The sequence below is a fragment of the Chroicocephalus ridibundus genome, chromosome 4, assembly GCF_963924245.1.
Source record: "Chroicocephalus ridibundus chromosome 4, bChrRid1.1, whole genome shotgun sequence".
Lineage (NCBI taxonomy): Eukaryota > Metazoa > Chordata > Aves > Charadriiformes > Laridae > Chroicocephalus > Chroicocephalus ridibundus.
The window spans coordinates 81,951,969-81,972,457 of NC_086287.1; the positions used below are offsets into that span (position 1 = coordinate 81,951,969).

At 50.2% G+C, this 20,489-nt stretch overlaps 1 protein-coding gene across 1 annotated transcript; it reads left to right on the forward strand.

Annotated features, from left to right (window-relative positions):
* Positions 1-6,609: 6,609 nt before the first annotated feature.
* On the forward strand, positions 6,610-14,700 carry PLEKHF1 (pleckstrin homology and FYVE domain containing 1). Its single transcript, XM_063334463.1, has 2 exons — positions 6,610-6,709; positions 12,097-14,700. Exon 2 carries the CDS (start codon positions 12,109-12,111, stop codon positions 12,928-12,930), a length of 822 nt encoding a protein of 273 aa, XP_063190533.1. The 5' UTR covers positions 6,610-6,709; positions 12,097-12,108; the 3' UTR covers positions 12,931-14,700.
* Positions 14,701-20,489: the final 5,789 nt, after the last annotated feature.

Here is a 20,489-nt window from a genome sequence, read left to right on the forward strand (position 1 = left end):
TGGGGAAACTAAGTAGCTTTTGTGCTTGAAGAAGATGAAGTTCGCAGTTTCGACTGTTGAGTGTCTGTCTGAGCTGTGTGGGTCCCATAGATCAATTCACCTATTTAGCATGCATGAAAGATCATCTCAGTGCATTTCTTTGACCCAAACAGTTTTACAATTAAGTGGCTTGCTTTTTTCTAGGAGATGGAAGGATATAAAGAGAAAACAACTCCAAAATAAAGCAATCCCAAGGCAAGGTGCTGAGGAATTTGATTCTGAGATATATATTACTGGCTTTATCTTTTTGTAGGGAATAATGAATCCTAATAGCTATTATGCTAATTATATTAATGAAGGCTAATGCATGCAGTAGCAGTAAGAGATTCTCCCAAGTTGGGTGCATGAGGAGGTACATGGCCCAAGGCATTTGTGGGGGCTCCTAAGCTAATAAATTCAAGCAGCCCAAATGGTACAGAGCGAAACTGCGGTGCTCTCCCCTGCCTCCCCCAAGCTGCTCTTCAGGGTTGAGGTTAGAGAAGAAATATTTAATTCTGAGAAAAGACAAAAAAAAAGGAGAAAATAACAACAAGAGAACAAAAACCAAAGCTTCCTGCATATTTCAGTATACCAGTATGAGAGAAATCTCAGGGAAACATTAACTCTTGCAGATTCCTTCCACTCCCAAAAAGGCAGGATGGTAGCACATGCACATGAACAATTTTAGCACAGCTTGAGCTGAAGTACAAAGCAGAATCCTCAACTCCTCCTTCAAATGTCCCTCAGCAGCCCACCACACACCTCTTATTACACATAATCCCTCTACTTTCTCGAGCAGGCAACAATTCTTACACTTCACAAATTAAGGTGTGATGCTTCACACGTCCTCTGCGCCCTAGCCTATGTCATGTCTCATACCCTGCACAGCCGAGGCTGCAATACACCCTCTAAAAGCCAATAAACCTCTTCCACCTGTTAAGAAATACCCATGGTTCCTCCTTCAGCCCAGCACCTCTCCATTTAAAGATCCAGCAAGCCAATGGATGGGGGTCCCAGCCAAGCTGAGGTTTGCTTTCTTGGTTTCCAGGGTGTCAGCAGAACACTGTGAAAAAACCACACCACCTTTCTGTTTTCCCTTATATTTTAAGAACACGAAAGGAAACAAGGATTTCCTTTTTCTTTTTTTTCCCCCCTTCCCTTTCACAGAGCTCTCTGCAATATGCACTCAATGCATAAAACTTCCCCAGGCAATCGCAGTAGATGCCTTCCTGCACAAAAGGCATTGATGTGGGGAAAGGCATGGGTCCCTTACAAAGAGATTATTTTTTCTTCTGAGCAACACACACGGTCAGCCTGAGCAGCAGTTCCAAAGGAAAGAGACCAAAGCGTGTTCTTCACATAAATAGAAGGTATATCCATGGGCAAAGCAGGGTTTATGAATGAAATGCTTTTATGTGTCTTTGACTAATCAGTCAATCATAGGTGAACACATTTACATCCTTTTAAATTAACTGATGATTATCACACTCTTGTTCCCTGTGCTTTTCCCCCACTTTAATATTTGAAATGCTTAATCTACCTAAGTTTAGTGTTCGAAATACCTGATTGTTCACCATGATTTATCTTGTGCAATAAAAGCGCACTCTGAATATGAGATCACTGTTTAAATAGAATAGCAACGGTAGGAAGAGAGTTCAGATGACGAATATGCACAGAATGTTGTTCTGGAAGGAAGGCTGAGCCCAAAAGACGCAGTACATTTTCACAGCATGCTGCTTTCAGCAGCCTTTTAAGACACATCTCTTTTTTTCATATTAATTTCATATATTTCTCCTATAACATTACACCCCTCTCTTGACTGAATACGTGCACCTTCTCACAGTTCTAGCATTTCATACACTCTTACCTCACCTTCCCCTTTCATATTTCGACTAGAACCTGCTCCCAATACTGGGGAACACTACTCAGAAATAGTGGTCTGGCAGCATGCCAAACCTACTGCTTGTTGGTCAGCGGTGTACTCACCCATCCCACTTCTCTGAAGAGCTTCCCCTGTGGTATGTCCCTGTACTGAGCAGCTCTTGGGTGCAACCTGGAGGCTCGCGGCAACTGACCCACTTGATCGATCCACTCAAAAAATGAACACGAAGCTCATGCTGTTAAGGATGAAAGATAGCATGGGTTAGTGATACAGCCTGAAAAAAATGAGACCAGGCAACCTGCATTAAGAAAAAACAAAAACCCTTTCCACTGAAACAATGCTTGGACCTGCTCACTTCTCAGCTACAAAATACCCTTGCTACCTTTAACCCAGCAGCCACATGGGAGAAGCCAGAGTTGTCATAGGGCACGTGGCGTTGGTGCTCCAGGAGGCAAGGAAAGGGCTACCAGTGTGGGTGTTTCTGCACCACAAGGTGAGGCGCATCCACAGTCCTGCTGGCAGCAGCTTCCCACTCACCGCTTTGCACACCCAGCAACAGAGGCCCAGCATGCCCTCCTGACATCCACCACACTCCTGCACACTCTCCATTTGATTCCACAAGCATAAATCAGTGCATTTGGTTTGCTCATAGTTTTAAGTGTCAAGTTTTATGTCTCCTGTTCACAGTATACTCTATCTATGTATACCACAGAATGGTACACACTAATGACATCATATAAAGAACATTTCAGTGACAAAATACTGACTATTTTACAGTTAAGAAGGGGGATATAAATGGAACTATATATTACATGCTGATCCAAAACAGAGATTAAAACTCTTACCAAGTTTTGGATCAGATCTTCTAGACGCTTCTGTGATTACAGTTACAGACCACTGTGAAGAGAATGAGCTATTAAAACCAAAATTGGCTTAGCAGGGAAACCCCTAGCATTCCTCTCTCCCACTGTATGTTTCACCACTGCCATTTATCACTGAAAATTAAGAAGGAACAAGCAAAATACCTTATGCCTTCACAGCACTGAGATTCACAGGCAACTGCCAAAGCTTAACACAAACACTAGCATACAGCCTAAAGATAATATGCGTTTGAAACCCTTCTCGTAGTGCTGACAACCACACATGTCTTTTTACTGGAGAGATCACAGCCCCTTCTTTCTTTTTCCTAGAACCCAATCAAGAGCAAATAATTATTATGTATTTATACACAGCATTTCAATTTAGTCTGTTCTGTTTACCTGCTTGGTCATTACTGGTTATTCGAAACTTCAGTTCCAACTCTACCTAAAGGCCATGCACAGCACTGCACACATGATCAGGAGCACAGGGCTGAAGGTCTGAGCAGCGAAGGACAAGGCACAGCAAACACAATGGCTCTTATGATGCAAACTTGAACTTTAGAATCTGCAGGTGTGAGTGGTTTTGCGCTCCTTGCACACGACAGCTTTTGCACTAGTCATTGAGATTTCTGAGCTGAGACATTACTCTGCGGTGAGGCACATGGGGCCATGAGTCAGGAGCTCTGGGGGATGTTCCTTAGCCTCCCAAGTGATTCAGTCTGAGCCAGAACCTGTTCCTGCTGAAAACAATAGCAAATAACCCACTATTCCTATTTCAATGATCAAGCTGCGTATGACCATACGTCACTTGACAAGTTTCAGTTTTATCCTCTGTGAGATGGGTGCAAACCTCACAGAATTACTGGAATTTATTCTAAGGATCTTGAAGTGCAGCATAAAGTGCTGCACACGTGCAAGGCACAGCAATGCTGTTGTAAAAACAAAACCACATTGATCATGTATTGCTTCCTTATGCAAAAGGCACAGGAGCAAGCAGGTCTCAAGGTTACTTTCAGGAACACTTTCATCACTCTGATAACCATTTTCCGGCCAGGCCCCCAGGAATAACTCAAAAAGTGGGTAACCTCCCGCACATGGGGCGAGAGAAGCCCCGAGGACACAATGACCCTCTGAAAGGGGTTTGTCTGGCAACAGTTTCAACGCATATGGACTAGTGATATTTTGGAAATTCATGTTCTGAAGTTTCAGACTGTAATGATGGACCAGAACAGGGCTCTGATTTCTGCACCGTCAGACTTGGAAACACCTCATTTCTAAAGCACGCAAATGATGCTGGTAGGGCTTCAGAGACACAAATCTATCACAGCAATTCACACAATTCTAAAACAGGCTGATTAGCTGAATCCACCGGGAGCCAGATCAGACAAACATTCATCCCTCCATGCACACCATAATCTCACAGAGCATAGGACAGAGGTTATTCATGCTTACAAGTAACCCATATAATGAACACACTTTCACTTATTCACTCATTAAGTAGCAGGAGTATTCCAAGCTCAGTTCAGTAAAATCTCCATAGTTAAAAGCTGTCTTGTCCACTGATGAAATACCCCGTGTAGGCAATTAGTTAAAACCACTGTCTATCCTATGATCACAGTGGGTTCCTAACATCCCAAACTGAATCTCAATATTGAGTTTCATTCAAAATAATTTTATCAAATGCCTGTTGTTTTTCAAAAAAACATGCACTAAGAATACACTGAGCTCAGAATTTAACAGATGTTTTTGTTACTATTATAATCTAATCTTTTCCTGCAGGCTGTTGTAGTAATTTTGCCACTAGAAGATAATAAAAAGCCATTCTCTCCCCTGCAGAGCTTACCTTTGGCTGACTCAGCTGAGCAGCTGCAGTTTCCTTTACTTGCTTTGAAATTATTGCATCCCAGTTGGGCAAGATATTTCTGCTACTGAGAAACAAGTGGCTTTGGAGAAAACGCCAGAGGCAATAGATCAGATAATGCAACTGGAGCAAGGTAAAGAGACTTTAAAGGCTGGTAATTTGGGCTGCAGCTTTTTTCAAGTGGTCCCACAAATGTTTCACTTTTTACAGCCAGGAAAAAATAGCTCTTAAGGTTACTGGTTGCACTCTGACTTTGTATCTCAATAAGGCATTCAAACAAGGATGTAACAGATTCTAAAACAACCAGCCCACAGAAAGTCAGCTCTCAAGTGCAACTGGTTAATACTGACTGCGTGCTGAGAGCGCACCTCGAGACTTTCCCGGTCTCACGCAGCTTGTTGCACAAACACACCTCCACTTCTGCCTGAGGAGGGAGAAAGTAGAAACAACTTTCAAAACCCAGGCTGTTTGGCTAACCCAATGCTATGTTTGGCCGACACCTAATGATTACTGCCCAGGTGAGCGTATTGAGAAACAACACGAAAAATAAATCAAAGTACTACATCTCAGTGATAAAGACTATGATTAGGATAACAGGAAAGCAAATTCAGAATAATTTTAGCACATAGGAGAAAAGAGGTTTAAGAGTAATAATCTACAGCTGGTTAGATATGAACTAGTCTGGCAGTTAAGACAAACTGACATATTTATTTCAGCACTTTGTATATTTACAGTTAGCTTTATGTAAAAAAGCATTTTGTTGAGGATGGTTTTCTAAGCTGGGCAGATTTCCCCAGACCTAGAAGACTGCTCGCAAGGCAGCCAGGAGAGATGGCCAGTGTCTGGGCTCAGCACAGAATAGCTCCCAGTTGCAAGAACTGGTCTGCAAAGGCTCTGCCCCTCCTTCCACGAACACACCACTCAGTCCTGCTCTCCCACAAGGACAGAAGAGACCTCACACTAAAGCCCTAGCAACACCCTGAAGATCGGCAGGCTCAGCCCAGCAGCCCGCCCTCTCTAGGGAGCTCCTTTCTCCCAGGTTTTCAGAAGTCTGTTGATGACCTGACAGCCCTCTCTGTAACCCTCCCTCTTACACTGCCAGGGAGCCACCTACTGCAATTAACTTAGTCCACGTCCACACTCATCTGCTCATCTGACACAAAGTATGAAGAAATAAGGTCTTGTGGAAACTCTTGTGACTGCCCAAGCACTTTAGCTCTAAAGCACACTATGAGCTTCCCGGACCACATTATTGCCAAAGAAAACGAAAACCTGGGGGAAAAAAAAACATTTCTAATACCTTGACAGGTCCATCAGTTCCCATTAAAAATAGAAAAGCTATTACAGAAAGCGCGCAAGCACCTGAATTATAGATCAGCGCAGGCCTGGGTCGCTGGGGGTTGTTTTACAGTGCCAGGCAAGGACCAGAGCTCGGCTCACCCACACCTCTGGCCTAGGCTGCCTGTAGCGGGTGCAGAGGGACACCCGTGTCCTCTGCTCATCTCTCCCATGGGTGACAGGTGGGAGAAGCGCTCAGTAGCCCAAAGGGCACGCAGCCACTGGGGAGACACAGCCATAGCAAGAGACACCCCTCAAGTATCCCCAGCCACCAGCCCCAGCACTGACAGGGCATTGCCTGAGGACAGACAGCAGGAAGGGCCCAAAGGTGCCTGAAGGGCTACAAGGTCCGGCCCGCTCACAAGCCCTGAAGGCCGCGGGCGCCGCGAGGCAGCCGCGGGAAGCGGTTAACGGCCAACAGCTAACGGCTCCCGGCGCGAGGAGCAGCGACAGCTCGCGCCCGCTCCCGCCTTTCTTACGCGCACCAGCCGCAGGGCGGGGAGGCGGCGCTCGGACGCCCCCTGGCGGCGCCCCGCCCCGCCCCGCCCCTCGCGGACTGCCCCGCCCCGCCATTGGCCACCGCCTAGCGAGGGGGGCGCGGCCCCCCGCGGCACGCGGCGCCCATTGGCCGAGGGGCGCGGGGTGGGCGGGGCCGCGTGGGCGCAGCCCGGGCCGGCGGCGGAGCGGAGGCGCCCGGTGCGGGGTGGCCGGGGAGCGCTCGCCGGAGGCGGCCGGGGCCCTTCCGCGGAGGTACGGAGCCGAGCGGGGCTGTGGGCGGGCCGGCCGGCAGCTTGGGCGGAGGGGGAGAGTTTTGGGAGAGCCGAGGGATTCCGCTGTCGGGCCGGTGCGGCGGGAGGGGAGCGGTCCGGCGGCTGCGCTCCCCTGCTCCGCCCGCTGTAGGGGGGGGTTGATCGTGCTCGCCGCCGGGAGGGCTCGGCCCGGGGGGGCCCGCGGCGTGCCCTGCCGGCTGGGACCTGCGCCCACCCGGGGGCCTCCCCGTGTCAGCGTGTGCGGTGCCCGCGGGGGAGCCGCGACGAGTCACCGCCTGCGGCTCCACAGCGCCTTGGGGTCTGCGCGTGGACGATTAGTGACGATTTATTGATTTTCCTTAGAAGGGACTCTTAAGTTACCAAGTTTGACCAAGTACTGAAACCACAGACATTGATCCCATTGCGGAGTTGTGAGAGGAATCCCCACCTTTGGCTGTACGTCTCGTCTGAGGCACGTGGGAGGGATGGAGAATTCATCTCTTCCCTTGGTGGTCACCCACCCACACTGGCAAGCCTCTGTGTCCTCTGTCACAAGCACTTGTCCAGCCTCAGCCTGTAACCGGTGGCCTGGTGGAGTGCTGATACGTTAGTCCCATCGCTGCCAGCTCCAACACCTGAGAGCTCCTTATGGAGGTCTCTGGAGAGCGGCCGGTCAGCAGGTTGGCGCTGATGGGTGGCAGAGGGGACCAGGAGGTGCATATGGAGTACCACCATGCTGCACCGCCTGAGGATGTGTGCCTGGACAGAGAGCAGGGCAGAGGGAGGGGGCGACGCTCTCTCTCGAGTTTTAGGTTTTCCTTCTGTACAAAGCTGCTTGGGCACTTCTGAGCCTGGCTGGCACGTGCAAGAGCCACAACTGAGCTCAGGCTACCAACTGCTGCTTTTGCTAGCATCAGTCTGAGCTCCTCAAAAGCCACCGCTCAGCTGTCCCCTTGCTCTGGCCCTACATGCCAGAAGTCCTGGGCATGCTGAGCAACAGCAGCAAGCAGCTCCATAATTTGGCTAGTCCATATCCCACAGGGACTGGTGGCATTTCCCAAGCAAAGGCCTATTTGCAAAACGTGTGTGTAGTGAATCAGGTTGCTCATAAGCAGGGCTGGAAGGGTGTTGCTGGAGCCCGCCCCCCTTGCTCCCAGTAGCCAGCAGTTACAGCATGCCGGGAAAGAGGGAGAGGCAAGCTGAAATCCCCTCAGGCAGGAAAAGGAGAGGAACTATGTTTTTCTTGCTCTAAATGCCTCCTCTGGATAAAACGTGGCTGCATTCTGCTTACTGTGCTTGGCAAGGAAGAGCTAACTCCAGGAGAGAGTTCTCAGCTGAGCAAAGCAGAAAGAGGGAGTAAGGGAGAGCTGCAGAGCAATGAGCCTCAGGGCATTTTCTGCTGGCAGACCCCAGCAGTCAGATCTCTCAACGTGCGATACTCATGGACCATCCCTTCCATGTGGTATGCATGAGGTATGCAATGGATACCAAGACTGTCAGTTCTGTTTGACAGCAAGAACTGAAGAATCGGGTAGAACAGCTCACTGCATTGCTACGCCTAAGCCTTAGATACATACAGACTTGAAAAACATACCCCAGACTCGCTGACCCAGGAGCTTAAGTTGAAATGCTCTGCCTGGCATGCATCAACATGGCTGTTTATAATCACAACTGAACAAGCGCTCATTGTTAAAAGACGTGGTTTGCTTACTTCTGGAGTAGAGTGCCAAATAGTATTTTTTTTCCTTTGAATATCAGTCATATTCACCGAGTTATACACTCACTGCATAATATTTGATCACATGCAGAACAAACAGAGCTTAACGAAAAAAATAACCCCAAACTTTGCCATGCCAAAAACTCCCCTGAAAAGGCACATACCAGTGAAGTGCATCTTCCCACCCTCGTTTCATCTGTGTAAGCTTCTGCTGCACGTGCGTACGTATCACTTGGTAATAAGCACTGTGACTGACCTGACAGAACAAACAGAAAAAAAATATTTACCAAAATGAATCAAATAGATTAGAATTTATATCCTCATTTTTATATCTCATCACTGCTGTTCCAAAGGGAGGGGTTCTCACCTCCCAGTAAAGGAGACCATAATATCACTCAGCAGCTATCTTTATTTACCGAATTCACATAGTACTCCATTCCAAAGCCAAACTGAGCATTATTTGCAGTGAGTCACAATACTCACATGAAATTGGTCTGTATGTGGTCACTCAAGCACTGACTCGCCTATCACTGTATGCGATAGCACTCAAGTGCTATCAAGAACTGGGGGCAGGATTGATCTCGCATGTGGTGGGACGAGGCCAGTCACCCTCTGCAGATGGCTCTTTCTGCCCACTAGCTGAAAAGGGAGCGCACAGACAGATAGAGTTAGTTGTCCAAGTCTAAAGGACGGCAGTGTGAATCCCACCCCTCCTGTATTTTACTGCTTATTGTGTGTATGTGCTCCTCTCCGGTCATTTATGCCTGGGGGGAGAGAGATGGAAGAAAAACGTTCTGGTTTTGCTTCCCTGGGAAGACGCCTTTGGGAAATACCGTGGGCTAGAGCAGCAGCTGACTCTTTTAGTCTTAGCAGGGAAGATTTTCCTAGAACAGAGTTACCTTTTCGCTGGTTAACTCGTGGCATTTTAAGTAGGTAACAAACCAGAGGCTGGAAGAATAAGGACGTACCCTGCAGGTGGAAGCGTCATGTGGAATGAGAGTTTACTTTCATTTCTTTCATGTTGCTGGATTGTGTCCAGCCCCTTCTCGCTTTGCTCCACGCAGCAAGTCCAAAGGCTCTCTGGCCTATGTAGGGGCCCAAATCAATACAACAGCTAAAGCTTTCGTGGCAGCAGGGCTTGCACTGCTCTTTGAAATGAGCTTCTGTGTCCTGGCTCTTTGCAGGCACCGTCTTTATATCTGACAAAATGTTTCATTTCCACTGGGATCCGGTACACTGAGATCCTGAGAAATAGAGTTGTCTCAAGTATCATAGCCGCTGGAGAGATTGGACCGTGCTTCTGAAATACATAAAATAAGAGACACAGGCTAAGAGCTGGGGGAGCATAACCCAGAAACATGGGGAAGCGAGGCTGGTAGGAGCAGGATTAACTGCTTGGTTTATCCCACTTGGTGTTGCTGGCGCCAAAAATTCTTTACAGTATTTTGTTGTTTCTGCAGTCTTTCCACACCAAACTTCCCAAGCTGTAATTTCAGTTTTTCTTTTTCCTTTATTATTCTGTGTGCCCATCTTGCTCTTTCACTCAAGAGCTCCTCATCCAAGGATTTGTTTGTAAGAAACCCCATGAAACCACATTTTAGGATAGGTAAGACTGTGGGTATTCGAAGACAGGGCGTTTGGTGTTCAAGTTGAGGACAGTAGTTTTCCCTGCCTGTTTGTTCTTCAGCCTAATCTGTGTATTTAAGAGGGGGGAAAAAACATATTCTGCATCGTTGTAATTCAGAACAGATTTCAATGTACATCCTGCAGCACAGCAGCTCCTTCGGTGCGCAGGTCCACTCGGGCTGATAGATCAAGGAGGGGAACGGAGCCTTTCCCCTCTCCTGGCAGCAAGTAATAAATCCCTTCACACAACTTCTGCGTGTCCGTACCAAAACGGCAGGTTGGTTGGGGCATTCCTTCAGCCACCGCTCACAGCATCGCACCCCATGTGGCTGCAGCACAGCCCCCGGTCAGAGCGTTGCAGTTAATTGTAAATTGCCCTCCACGTTGGAGATACGCACGAGTGGATATGCTTGACACTGTCCATCTCCATCAAATCCGTCCTGGTGCTTCGAGGCCCTGAAGATACACGTCCTTTGAGAAGGAAGATGGAGGCCTTGGGACCCTCCCTCTAATTCAAGTGAGACCCTGAAGTAGCCAGCTCTTCAGGAGCACTGGCCACACAATACTCAGAGAAAGCTATTTCTGCAAGGTAGGTCGCTTCATTCAGGTCCCCCAGGGCTAAAGCCGCACCTTAACTTTGTGCAGGATACCCCCTGCTCTAGAGAAGAAAATTCTGAGGAATTAACCAGTTTTTGTCAAATAGCTTAGGCGAGACATAAATAGCATGCAGTGGCCTTGAGCAGTGGCTCTCTGCTTTCCCTCCTGGCACACCAAAGGGATGATTTGGGGTGAAGGGCAAGGGAAGAATGTAAATCATGGTTGTCCCAAACACATAGGACCAGGCGTGCTCTCCTCCTCCTCCTCTTCCCTTCCCCCCCAGCCTCCATGGTTACAGGGGCTCTGGACAAGGAGGACATGGTGGAGAGCGGCTCTGCCCGAGTGATTCGATGAACCACTAAGAGTGACCAGGGCGACAGGCATCCCTGTGACCTCGGAGCTGCCTCGTGATGGCTGAGCTACCTCGCTGGGGGAGGAAATGACTCACATTCCCGTGGCCAGACGGCCCCGGGCAGCACCCTTTGGCCCAGGAGGGGCTAGGTGATATGAAAAATTCAACTTAACAGCATGGAGCGCCTTCATTGCTGCAAACTACAAAGAGAAAACATTTGCTTTCACTTCAGAGTTACCCTTATTTAGGTTTTTCTACTAAAAAAACCCTGTTGAAACTGAGAAGGAGGGCGCAGAGGCGTGGGAAAGGATGAGCGTGCTGCCTTCCACTTCCCCTTCAGCAGAGATCGGGCTATTTTCAGAATTATGTGTCTTGTAACTGGAAGCACCAGCAGCCCCGGCATAACTGGGGTAATGGGGGAAGAACTTGGCTTGTGTGGGTTTATTCACATAGCGGGTGCTTTTTTCTTTTCTCTTTTTTTTTTCTCCCCCTTTTTGTCACACAAGGAGGATCAGTGGGAACAAGTGGTACCGCATGTTTCTGTTCCTGCCTCCGCTCTGTCCCAAAATGGCATCACGGGGTGCGTGTGTCTGTAACTAATTCCGAGAAAGCAGATGCGCAGTCAGAAATGGGAGGCTTGCTCCTGAGACTGTGGGTCTCCTCCCAGAGCCTGTGTCCAGCCCAGCATCAGTCAGCTCCCAGCACCAAGAGGGATGGAAAGGGGGAGGTCCTGGTCCCCTTCAGCTGTCACAGTACGGTAACTCCCAAGCAAGTACTTACACCTGCATAAGAGCAGGTTCAGACCAACCGGCTTCCTTTCCTGTGGGCACGCAGGTATACTGGTAAAAAGCACAGCTGTAATGGAAATGACAAGCTGTCTCTCCCTTCAGGGGCTTCCATTGCAGCAAACTGAACTATACCAGTATAGATGGGGCTGTTGCAAAGTGAGATCAGAAAGTTTGAGAATTTAATTTAAAAAGATAACAAGAGTGGTAAAGAGATTACTCATAACCTTGGGTTGCATTAGGAGCATCTTACCTGTGCATGTGTTCACTGCTCAGCTTCACCACTTGCCTCTTTATTCTCCTCCCTTCAGAGTGAGCTGGAGATGGTGGACCATCTTGCAAACACTGAGATCAACAGCCAGCGCATTGCTGCTGTGGAAAACTGCTTCGGGGCTTCTGGACAGCCCTTAGCCGTGCCGGGAAGGGTCCTTCTAGGAGAAGGGATTTTAACCAAAGAATGCCGCAAGAAACCAAAGCCACGCATATTCTTCCTTTTCAATGACATCCTCGTCTACGGCAGCATAGTCATCAACAAAAGGAAGTACAATTCCCAGCACATCATTCCCCTTGAAGATGTCACTTTGGAGACGCTGCCAGACACCTTGCAGATGAAGAACCGTTGGATGATTAAAACCTCCAAGAAGTCCTTTGTGGTTTCTGCGGCCTCCCTCACGGAGAGGAAGGAGTGGATCAGCCATCTGGAGGAGTGCATCAGGCACCTGCTGACGAAGACGGGCCGGCAGCCCTCCACAGAGCATGCGGCGCCCTGGATCCCAGACAAGGCGACGGACATCTGCATGCGCTGCACGCAGACCAAGTTCTCCACGCTCACCCGAAGACATCACTGCCGCAAGTGCGGCTTTGTCGTCTGCGCAGACTGCTCTAGGCAGAGATTCCTGATGCCCCGGCTGTCCCCCAAGCCCCTGAGGGTCTGCAACCTCTGCTACAGGCAGCTGCTGGCAGAAAAGAAGAAGGAGGCGGAGGCAGATCGCAGGCAGCCGGAGCCAATCCATTCTGCCGTCCTGGGCTACGAACCCTCCAGCGGTGATGACAGCGACAAGTCTGACGATGACAAAGCTGACCATTGGCCAGCAGACACGGAGTTTTATACATCAGAAGTATCCTGGTCATCTTTCCATAGCTGACCTCCTTGGGAGTCGGTGGCGTTTAGACATTGGGAAGCCAGCTTCTGGCCTCCAATGCATGTCCTTCTTGATGTGTTCTCTGGAGGCCATGCCTAGGAGGGTGGAACTTGGCCCCTCTCTGTGGTGTCTGCGTGGAGAGCAGAGATGGGGTTACCCCGTGGGACCACGTCTCATACAACGTGAGCACCGAGAGCAAGAGCTCAGTGGGGAGCACAGACTGGGGCAGAGACCGGCGGATCAGCCGTGGCCAAACGAGCTCACCATTCAGTGCCTTAGTCTTTCCCATCTGCAAAAACAGAGCAATAACAATTTATTTTCTCAAATGCTTTGAGTTTGGCTCTTGGGAGAAAAAGGAGCAAGAAATCCTGGACTTAAACACGTTTGCCTGCTAGCGGTACGTTTCTCTGTCATGGCGAGGGGCATTCTGGATGGCAGGGATTCTCACTGCAAGCATGCCAGCCTGAGGGGACAGCTGCTTATCCCTGCACGGTAAGGTCGGCATGGGCTTCCATTTCTGCACCCGGGACTCTCAACTTCGGAAACACTAAGGAAATGGTGTTCCGATTGCAGGGAGCTTGTATGAGGCTTAGTGTGAGCAGCCTTGGCAAAGTGCTGGAGCATCCAGCTCTCTTGCATAGGAAGAGGCCATTTCAGCGGTACCGGGGCAGGAGGCAGGAAGGAGAGGGGAAAGGGACAGGTAAAATTTTACAGAGGAATGAGATAAGGAGGGAGACACTTACTGCAGTTGACACAACTAAGTGCAGAGCCCCACATCACATAAACAGGCACTTCCACCAGATTACCAGCAACTTGATGAACTGTAGCCTATCAGGTAAAATGATAGCCAAGGGAGGACTTGTTACAAGTCTTGAAAAATCCAGGAAAACGCCCCAAATTAAGATCCTATGAAGCATAGCATTTCAGCTTCCACTTCCCTCCGGAGCAGGAGCCCAAGGCATTGAATGCTCGCTTGTGGGCTCACCTCACATCTATCAGTCTCACGACTCCAAAGTTAAGGTTCTTTATGTACTGCCAGGACTGGAGCCCAAGATTTTACAGTTAACTTGATATCAATTTTAAAGTTCAAATTAAGTTAGAAATAAACTGTGTTTATTCAAGTATTCTATCATAATATAGCGTGGGAATAAATATACTGAAAATCAGACAACAGCAATTGTTTTGCAGCAGACGTTTCTACAAACTCCGTTATTACTTTTAGTATATTTTTGTATTGTGTATTTTATGCTCTGGAAAAGGAACATGGCTGGGAATACACTGCCAATGTTATAAAGCGTTTCCTCACCAGGACCTGTTCCAAACAGTGCATTGCCTGCCGGATGGCCAGACTTAGGGTTTTTTAAATTTCAGTTCAAAGTAATCATTCTTACTGCCTTTTGTAAATTGCCACTGTTGCAGTGAATTTGTATCACTTGACTGTGTGTGAATAAAGATATGGCAAACAGGAAGAAGCCAGGAAAATATGACAATAAAGCACGTTGTTATTTAACAAAAGTCTTAACCAAGAGCTGGGATTCAGGCCCGGCTGGCCAGCACGAGTTCTGACTCCTCAGCTGGGGGGGGTCAGTGCTCTGGGTTTCTATTTACTGCTTGAAGGTAAGCACAAGTGAAAAAAAAATGCCAAATCTGATGCTTCCTTTCTATTTATACCATGTTATCATCTGACTGAATTTTCCCCAGTCTTTTGCAATCCCCTGCAGTAGTCTGTATTAATTGAAACGGTATTTTTCCGGTGGGGGCTCAGCTTAATAGTGGGTCAACAAACCTTAAGACCTAAGCAGATGTTTTTGGGTTTTAGCGCAATAAGTACACCGAGTTCTGTTTTTTCCATCCCTCTCCAAGCTTAGTGCATAACTCTGTGCAGCAGCGATTGTTTTTATAATGCCTCCCACCCACCAGAAGGGTGTAGATGCTATGCAAACAGAAAATGACCTTAAAAATAAACAGCCATTAGAATGGTTCACAAGCCAAAAATAGCCCAGCTGCTGAATCCGTGTCCATAGCTGGCGTTCCAGTTCCCTGCTCCTGAGGTGAAACTCCCAGTTTCTTCCTAGTAACTGGCTCCAGAAATGTATCCCAGTTTTGAACCTACTCCTGAGCTGTCTTAGAGATCAGCTTTTCTTTATCTTATGCGTCCAAAGGTCTCACTATTATCAGCCCCGAAAGAGCTATGAACTGGTTTTATCCACTAATGGAGGACAGGCATGCCTCTAACAAATGCCTTCTTGTTGAGCAAGAGCTTTTCTTAATCACAGCAGGAAAAAAAAATCCCACCAGTCGACCAACCAACCAACCAAACTCCACCAAAAACAGCCCAGCCCCTTTTTTCTGTGCATGCTGTAGTTGATGGCCTTTCTGGAAACGCGCACACTAGTCGATGGCCTTTTTGGAAATGCGCACGCCTCCCAGCAGATGGTCTGTCCCCGTTCCTTACAGGAGGTGGGTATGGAGAAGAGCCAAGGGTGGAAAAGCTGCGACGCTCTTGTGAATAATCAAGAATAAGTGTGACTCGCGTCACATACACACACGTGGTGTTTTGGAGCTGAGGTGCCCATCAGCACTTGCACTTCCAGAGGTTTCTCACATGCCTGCTGCCCTCCCGTGCTGTCTGCCCGGGCTCTCCCTGTTGCTGGCCGCTCACCCGGCATTGTTCCCAGCTCTGCAGCCGTGCGGGCAGCAGCGGGCTCTGGTGCTGCAGCTGCTGCCGCATGGGGACACCCCGAGAGGCTGGGGATGCCACGGGTCCCAGAAGACATTTCACATGGAAGCCCCAAGTAACCTAGCGACTCTTGAACTGTTAATGGAGCCTGCCCAGGAAAACATGGGGAAATTTAAACAGAGCCTCTCCCCCCCTTCCTGTAGTTCCGTTAGCCAAGCTGTGTGGCTCAGCACTGGGATTAGAGCCTGGCGCTCCTGGCTTCTGGCCTGCCAAACACATGGGTTTTACATCACGGGCCGTGCTGTTACAGTCCAGCCTGGAGTTTTCCAGACTGATTCTATCTCCAGTGCATTAATGGGGCATTTCCTGATGGTTTGGGTTTCTTTTTTGAGCTAAATAAATGCCTTACCAGGGACTCGTTAAAGGTTGCAAACCCGTGCGACTAGGCAGAGCAGTAGCTTGAATGTTCACTTTGGAAAAACATCTGCAGGCAAGGGATTTTGTGGGGTCACATCCTGCTTCTGAAAAGGCTCCCAAACATGATGGGGGGGGTCAGTTGCCAGAAGGGGTTCCGTGCTCAGCCCCTGCCTGGAGGTGTCATGGCCCAAAGGGCCCAGCACCGTGCAGCCGTCCCTGCTGGATGCCAGCCCGACCCCGGGGTGTGCTGCTTCAGGAAATGGGACTGGCTGAAAAACGCTCCTCCTGCTCCCTCGAGCAGAAACTGGAGCCCGGGCACTTGTAGAAAAATGCAAGAGTTTTTTTGGCCCTCAGCAAAATGGTGCCTTTTCAGCTGGGCAGGCAAGACCCGGAGGACAGTCCCTGTGGCTGTCAGGAGCAGGAACACCACTAGTGCACTGAACACGCAAAGCAAAACCTGAATGTTGGCGTCAGACCTGCTGGAACTGCTGGGGATTCTCCCGCAAAGAGGCAGGAAAGCAGAGTTAAGGGCTGTGCAGCGAGGCAATCCCCTTCTACTCTCCAAAGTCGGTAGGAAGGTGAGGAAGAGGATGGCACTGCTGTAGCCGCCAGCCACAAAAGCCGAAGAAAAGGTAACAGGGAGATTTGCTCTGTGAATAAACTGAAAAGAAAGGATCAAAGAGGTCCAGTGAAGCATGTCCCCAGGCGCAGCCAAGGCACACCACGGCACTGACTCAGCGCTTCACAAGCGGAGGCAGCGGGGCGAAGCGAGCCAGCATCACGGTCAGATTCTTGCTCCCAGTTACTCAAACACTCAGTCTTTATCCAAGCAGGAGTTCTGGCTCTGCCACAGCCCACGGCCTCTTCCGACTCGCTACTGCTGCAAGGCAGTTTCTCGTGTTCCTCAGCCTGGGATTTTTGGTTAGCAGGAGTAACTGAGGAGCACAGATGGTCCCAGCTACTGCTGAGCTTTAAAGCGATGTGTCTCTAACAAAAAATACAGTCTTCTGTTCCTGACTCTTTCTGCTCCAGGCCACGGATCTTTAAGAAAGGTGTTTGCAGGAAGAAGATCTCACACTCCTGTCACTTCCATGGTGGGCACACATATGGGAAAACAGCCCCAAGAAACCCTTGCCTGAGACCCAAGCGCTGGAGATGCTCTCCAGAGCCCCTGGGGAGGAGCACTGCGCTACAGGGAAGCAGCGGCTGCACACCATGGTGTAAAGTACTGGGGGAGCAACGCACAGCGGGTCTGCTTTATACTGCACGTCACAGGCAGGAGAAACCCCAGTGCCGGGCACAAGACGGCAGCTGGAGGCGATGAGGTGGGCAGGGAGGAGGTATCGAGTACGGACAAACACCGAGCAAGTCCCTTGAAGTTGGCGTTTGACTTCATTTCCAGTAAGGCCCGGAAATGCAAATAAACCATAAGCAGGTTTTCTGTAAACCTCTTTTTGAGAGGTTCACGGCCAAGAGCGAGTTACACAACCTCCTCAGTTTGCTCTTGTAGGAAGGGCAGAGAAAAAGGAGGAGGGGAGCTAGGTACGAGGTTCTCCTTTAATGGAGCACTCTTGCGCGGTGCCCTCTCTTGCATGGTCAAACCACCCTGGGGCAGAGCATCTGCTGCCAGCGGCAATCCTGCTGCCCGGGATCCTGCTACCGGCACTCATCCTGCTGCCCGTCATTCTGCTTCCCGGCACTCATCCTACTGCCCATGATCCTGCTACCAGCACTCATCCTGCTGCCCATGATCCTGCTTCCTGGCACTCATCCTGCTGCCTGGCACTGATCTTGCTACTGGCACTGGTCCTGCTGCCCGGCACTGATGCTGCTGCCCAGGCTGCCCCACACAGCAAGGGAACGCTGTGCCCCTGTTTGAGCTTTGTCTAGCCTCCCCTTTTTTTTTTGTCCAAAACACAATGTGTTTTGGTGTGAACCTTAGAAAAAAACAGATTTGAGAAGGGAAAAGCATTAACTCACGGCCAGACAGGCCTCTTTTCCTCTAACAGATAGCAACAAGAAAAAAAAAGTCGCATGTGGTTTTTATCAAGAGTTACACGTCAGGCAAAACCAGACCCTTAGTTGTTTCATATACAAAGGATCTTCCAGAGACACCAGAGGGAAAAGTAAGTGTGACATCGAGGCCTCTCCGCAGATTTGTTCCCCTCCTATTGAAGCCCACAGGGGGAAGCGTGTCCCCTGACACGCATCACACCCCCACGCAGCCTGCGACGACCCCATGCGGCGCAGGGCCCAGCTGCAACACCGCTGCCAGGGCGAGCTTGTGCTGGGGGAACCCCTGGGCAGCTGGCCCGAGCCGCACACCTCCTCGCGTGGGACTCCGCGCGGGAGCTGCGGATCGAGCCCCGTGCCCGGGGCGTGCAGGAGAGCAGTGCTTTTGGGATACCCCCTCAGAGCTGCCCTCAAATGGCTGGAACGGCTCCGACACCCTGGTGCGAGCCAGCAAACCAAACCCACACACCATAGTCACCAGCACCCAGGTCACAACTACCTGGTTTCTATCAGAGTCTCTGACTTGATGAGTCTTTGCTCAGCAGCAAGTTTCAGGCAAACCAAACCAAGACTCTAGCTCCCTCCAAAAAATGGCCCTGAGCACACTTGTGTACCGACCAACCCAGCAAGATTTCACTGCGTTCAGCTTTCTTAGTCCAAAGGTCTTCCCTACACTCCTGTAAGACTTTGCACGCCCTTTGCATCCCACCCCTGGTACCGGAGCGAGGACGCTGGTCCAGCCTCTGTGGTGGGGGCCACAGAAGCGAGGAGCTGCCAGAACATCCTCCCCCAGCACAGCTCCGGCAGCGGGAGGGAGCCTCACACCACTTGCAGGGGTGTCTCCTCTCTGAGGAGAAGCTGTTTTTCACTGGCTTGGCAGGATCCAGCTGTTCTCCCTGACACAGCTGATGTTACTGAATCACCCCAGCGGAGCAGAGGGAGGAGAGAGGCTGAGCATTAACCCTGCAAGAGCCTCTGCAGCAGGGCTTTCTGCTGCGGTTCATGCGGGGGAGACGCCTTACCCTGCCCCAGACCTCAACAGAGACAGGCTGGTGTCAGTCCCACCCGGCCCGTGGCCAGGGGAGGACTTGTCCCGCAGGGTATCAGGCTGCTGCTGCATTTGTCCATTCTACTAGTGCCAGACACAGCACCCGCAGCCCAGCAGGCTGAGGAAGCCCCTGTGTCTGTGCTGGGCCCCCACAGGCGCTCGGGACCTCACATGCTGCAGCCAGCTGCTCGCAAGGAAACAGCCCTGACAATCCACAAAATCCACCGGTGAAGAGCTACGGTGTTAATCAGGAGGGGATGACAAATGGAGACTGTCACGCTTGGCTATTTCAAGACTTCAGCAGTACCACTGCTGTCCCTGTAAAAGAGCAGTTAGAGGTATGTGACCTTCATAAAACCATACTAATTGCGCAGCCCCCGGGCACAGGCAGTCCCTCACAGCCCCTCCTGGAGCCCAAAGACAGTCCCTTCTGGAGCAGCAGCGCTGAAACACTGTAATGCTAAGAAAGCATCACCCCCGCCAGCTGACATCCTCCTCCTCTCCTCAGGGACAGGCGATAGCCAAAGGGAGTCTAAAGGATATGGTTGTTGGTTTAGATGTCACAAGTGAGAGACAGACTGGTCAAAATAGAGTTACTCCTCCACACAGCTTGCCCCTGTTTCAGCACCCTCGCCACTCAGGATTCTCCTGGGCCTGAGCACTCCGTGAAGCACAGGAGGAGCCTCCAGGATTGCAGCTCCGCTTCCCCTTGGGAGATGGGCGCAGGGTCCCGTGCTGGAAGCAGGCAGAGGAGCTGGTCATTCACCGAGCAGGAGCGACGCAGCGCCCCAGACACAAGCTTTCACAGGCGGCCCCAGCACCAGATGTGGTGTTAGCAGCTGTTTGGAGCACGGCAGGCTCATCCGGCTCTGCCTCCCACCCCGCAGCACTTGAACTTTCTCCTCCCTGCCCATCCTCCCCCACCAGAACTTGTCTCCTGTGTTTTGGAGGCTGAGTTTTCCTGGGGCCGGCTCATCCAGCTACGTGGGATGCTGGAGCTGTGGTGTGGGGCACGCCGGAGCTGCCCCATGCCCAGCGGGCAGGGCATCCCTACCTGGGCATCTCCCAGTGGAACCAGCCCTGAACCAGCGACCTCTGCGAGCTGGGGGTGGGCTGGCTGCACGCTCGGGAGGAACAGCAAGATAGGGGAAGAGAAGGAGCGCTTTTATATATATATAAACTTTAAATTAGTTCTGCGAGAACACTTAAACAGGCAAAAAGAAAATGTGAAGAACTTTTCAATCAGCTTATGACCCGTGCAGTCTCTCTCCATAAAACAATTTCTGCAAAACAAAAATAGCATGGCCGTATCTTAACACAACTTCCACTGTACGTGGGTGTGAATAAAGGAGCTTTCCTTCCTGTGGATTCTGGTGGCATGGAGACATTTTCTGCTTGCTGCAA

What these genes read in the sequence shown, in the direction of transcription:
- PLEKHF1 (XM_063334463.1), top strand. Translation starts at nt 12,109, where the DNA reads ATGGTGGACCATCTTGCAAACACTGAGATCAACAGCCAGCGCATTGCT.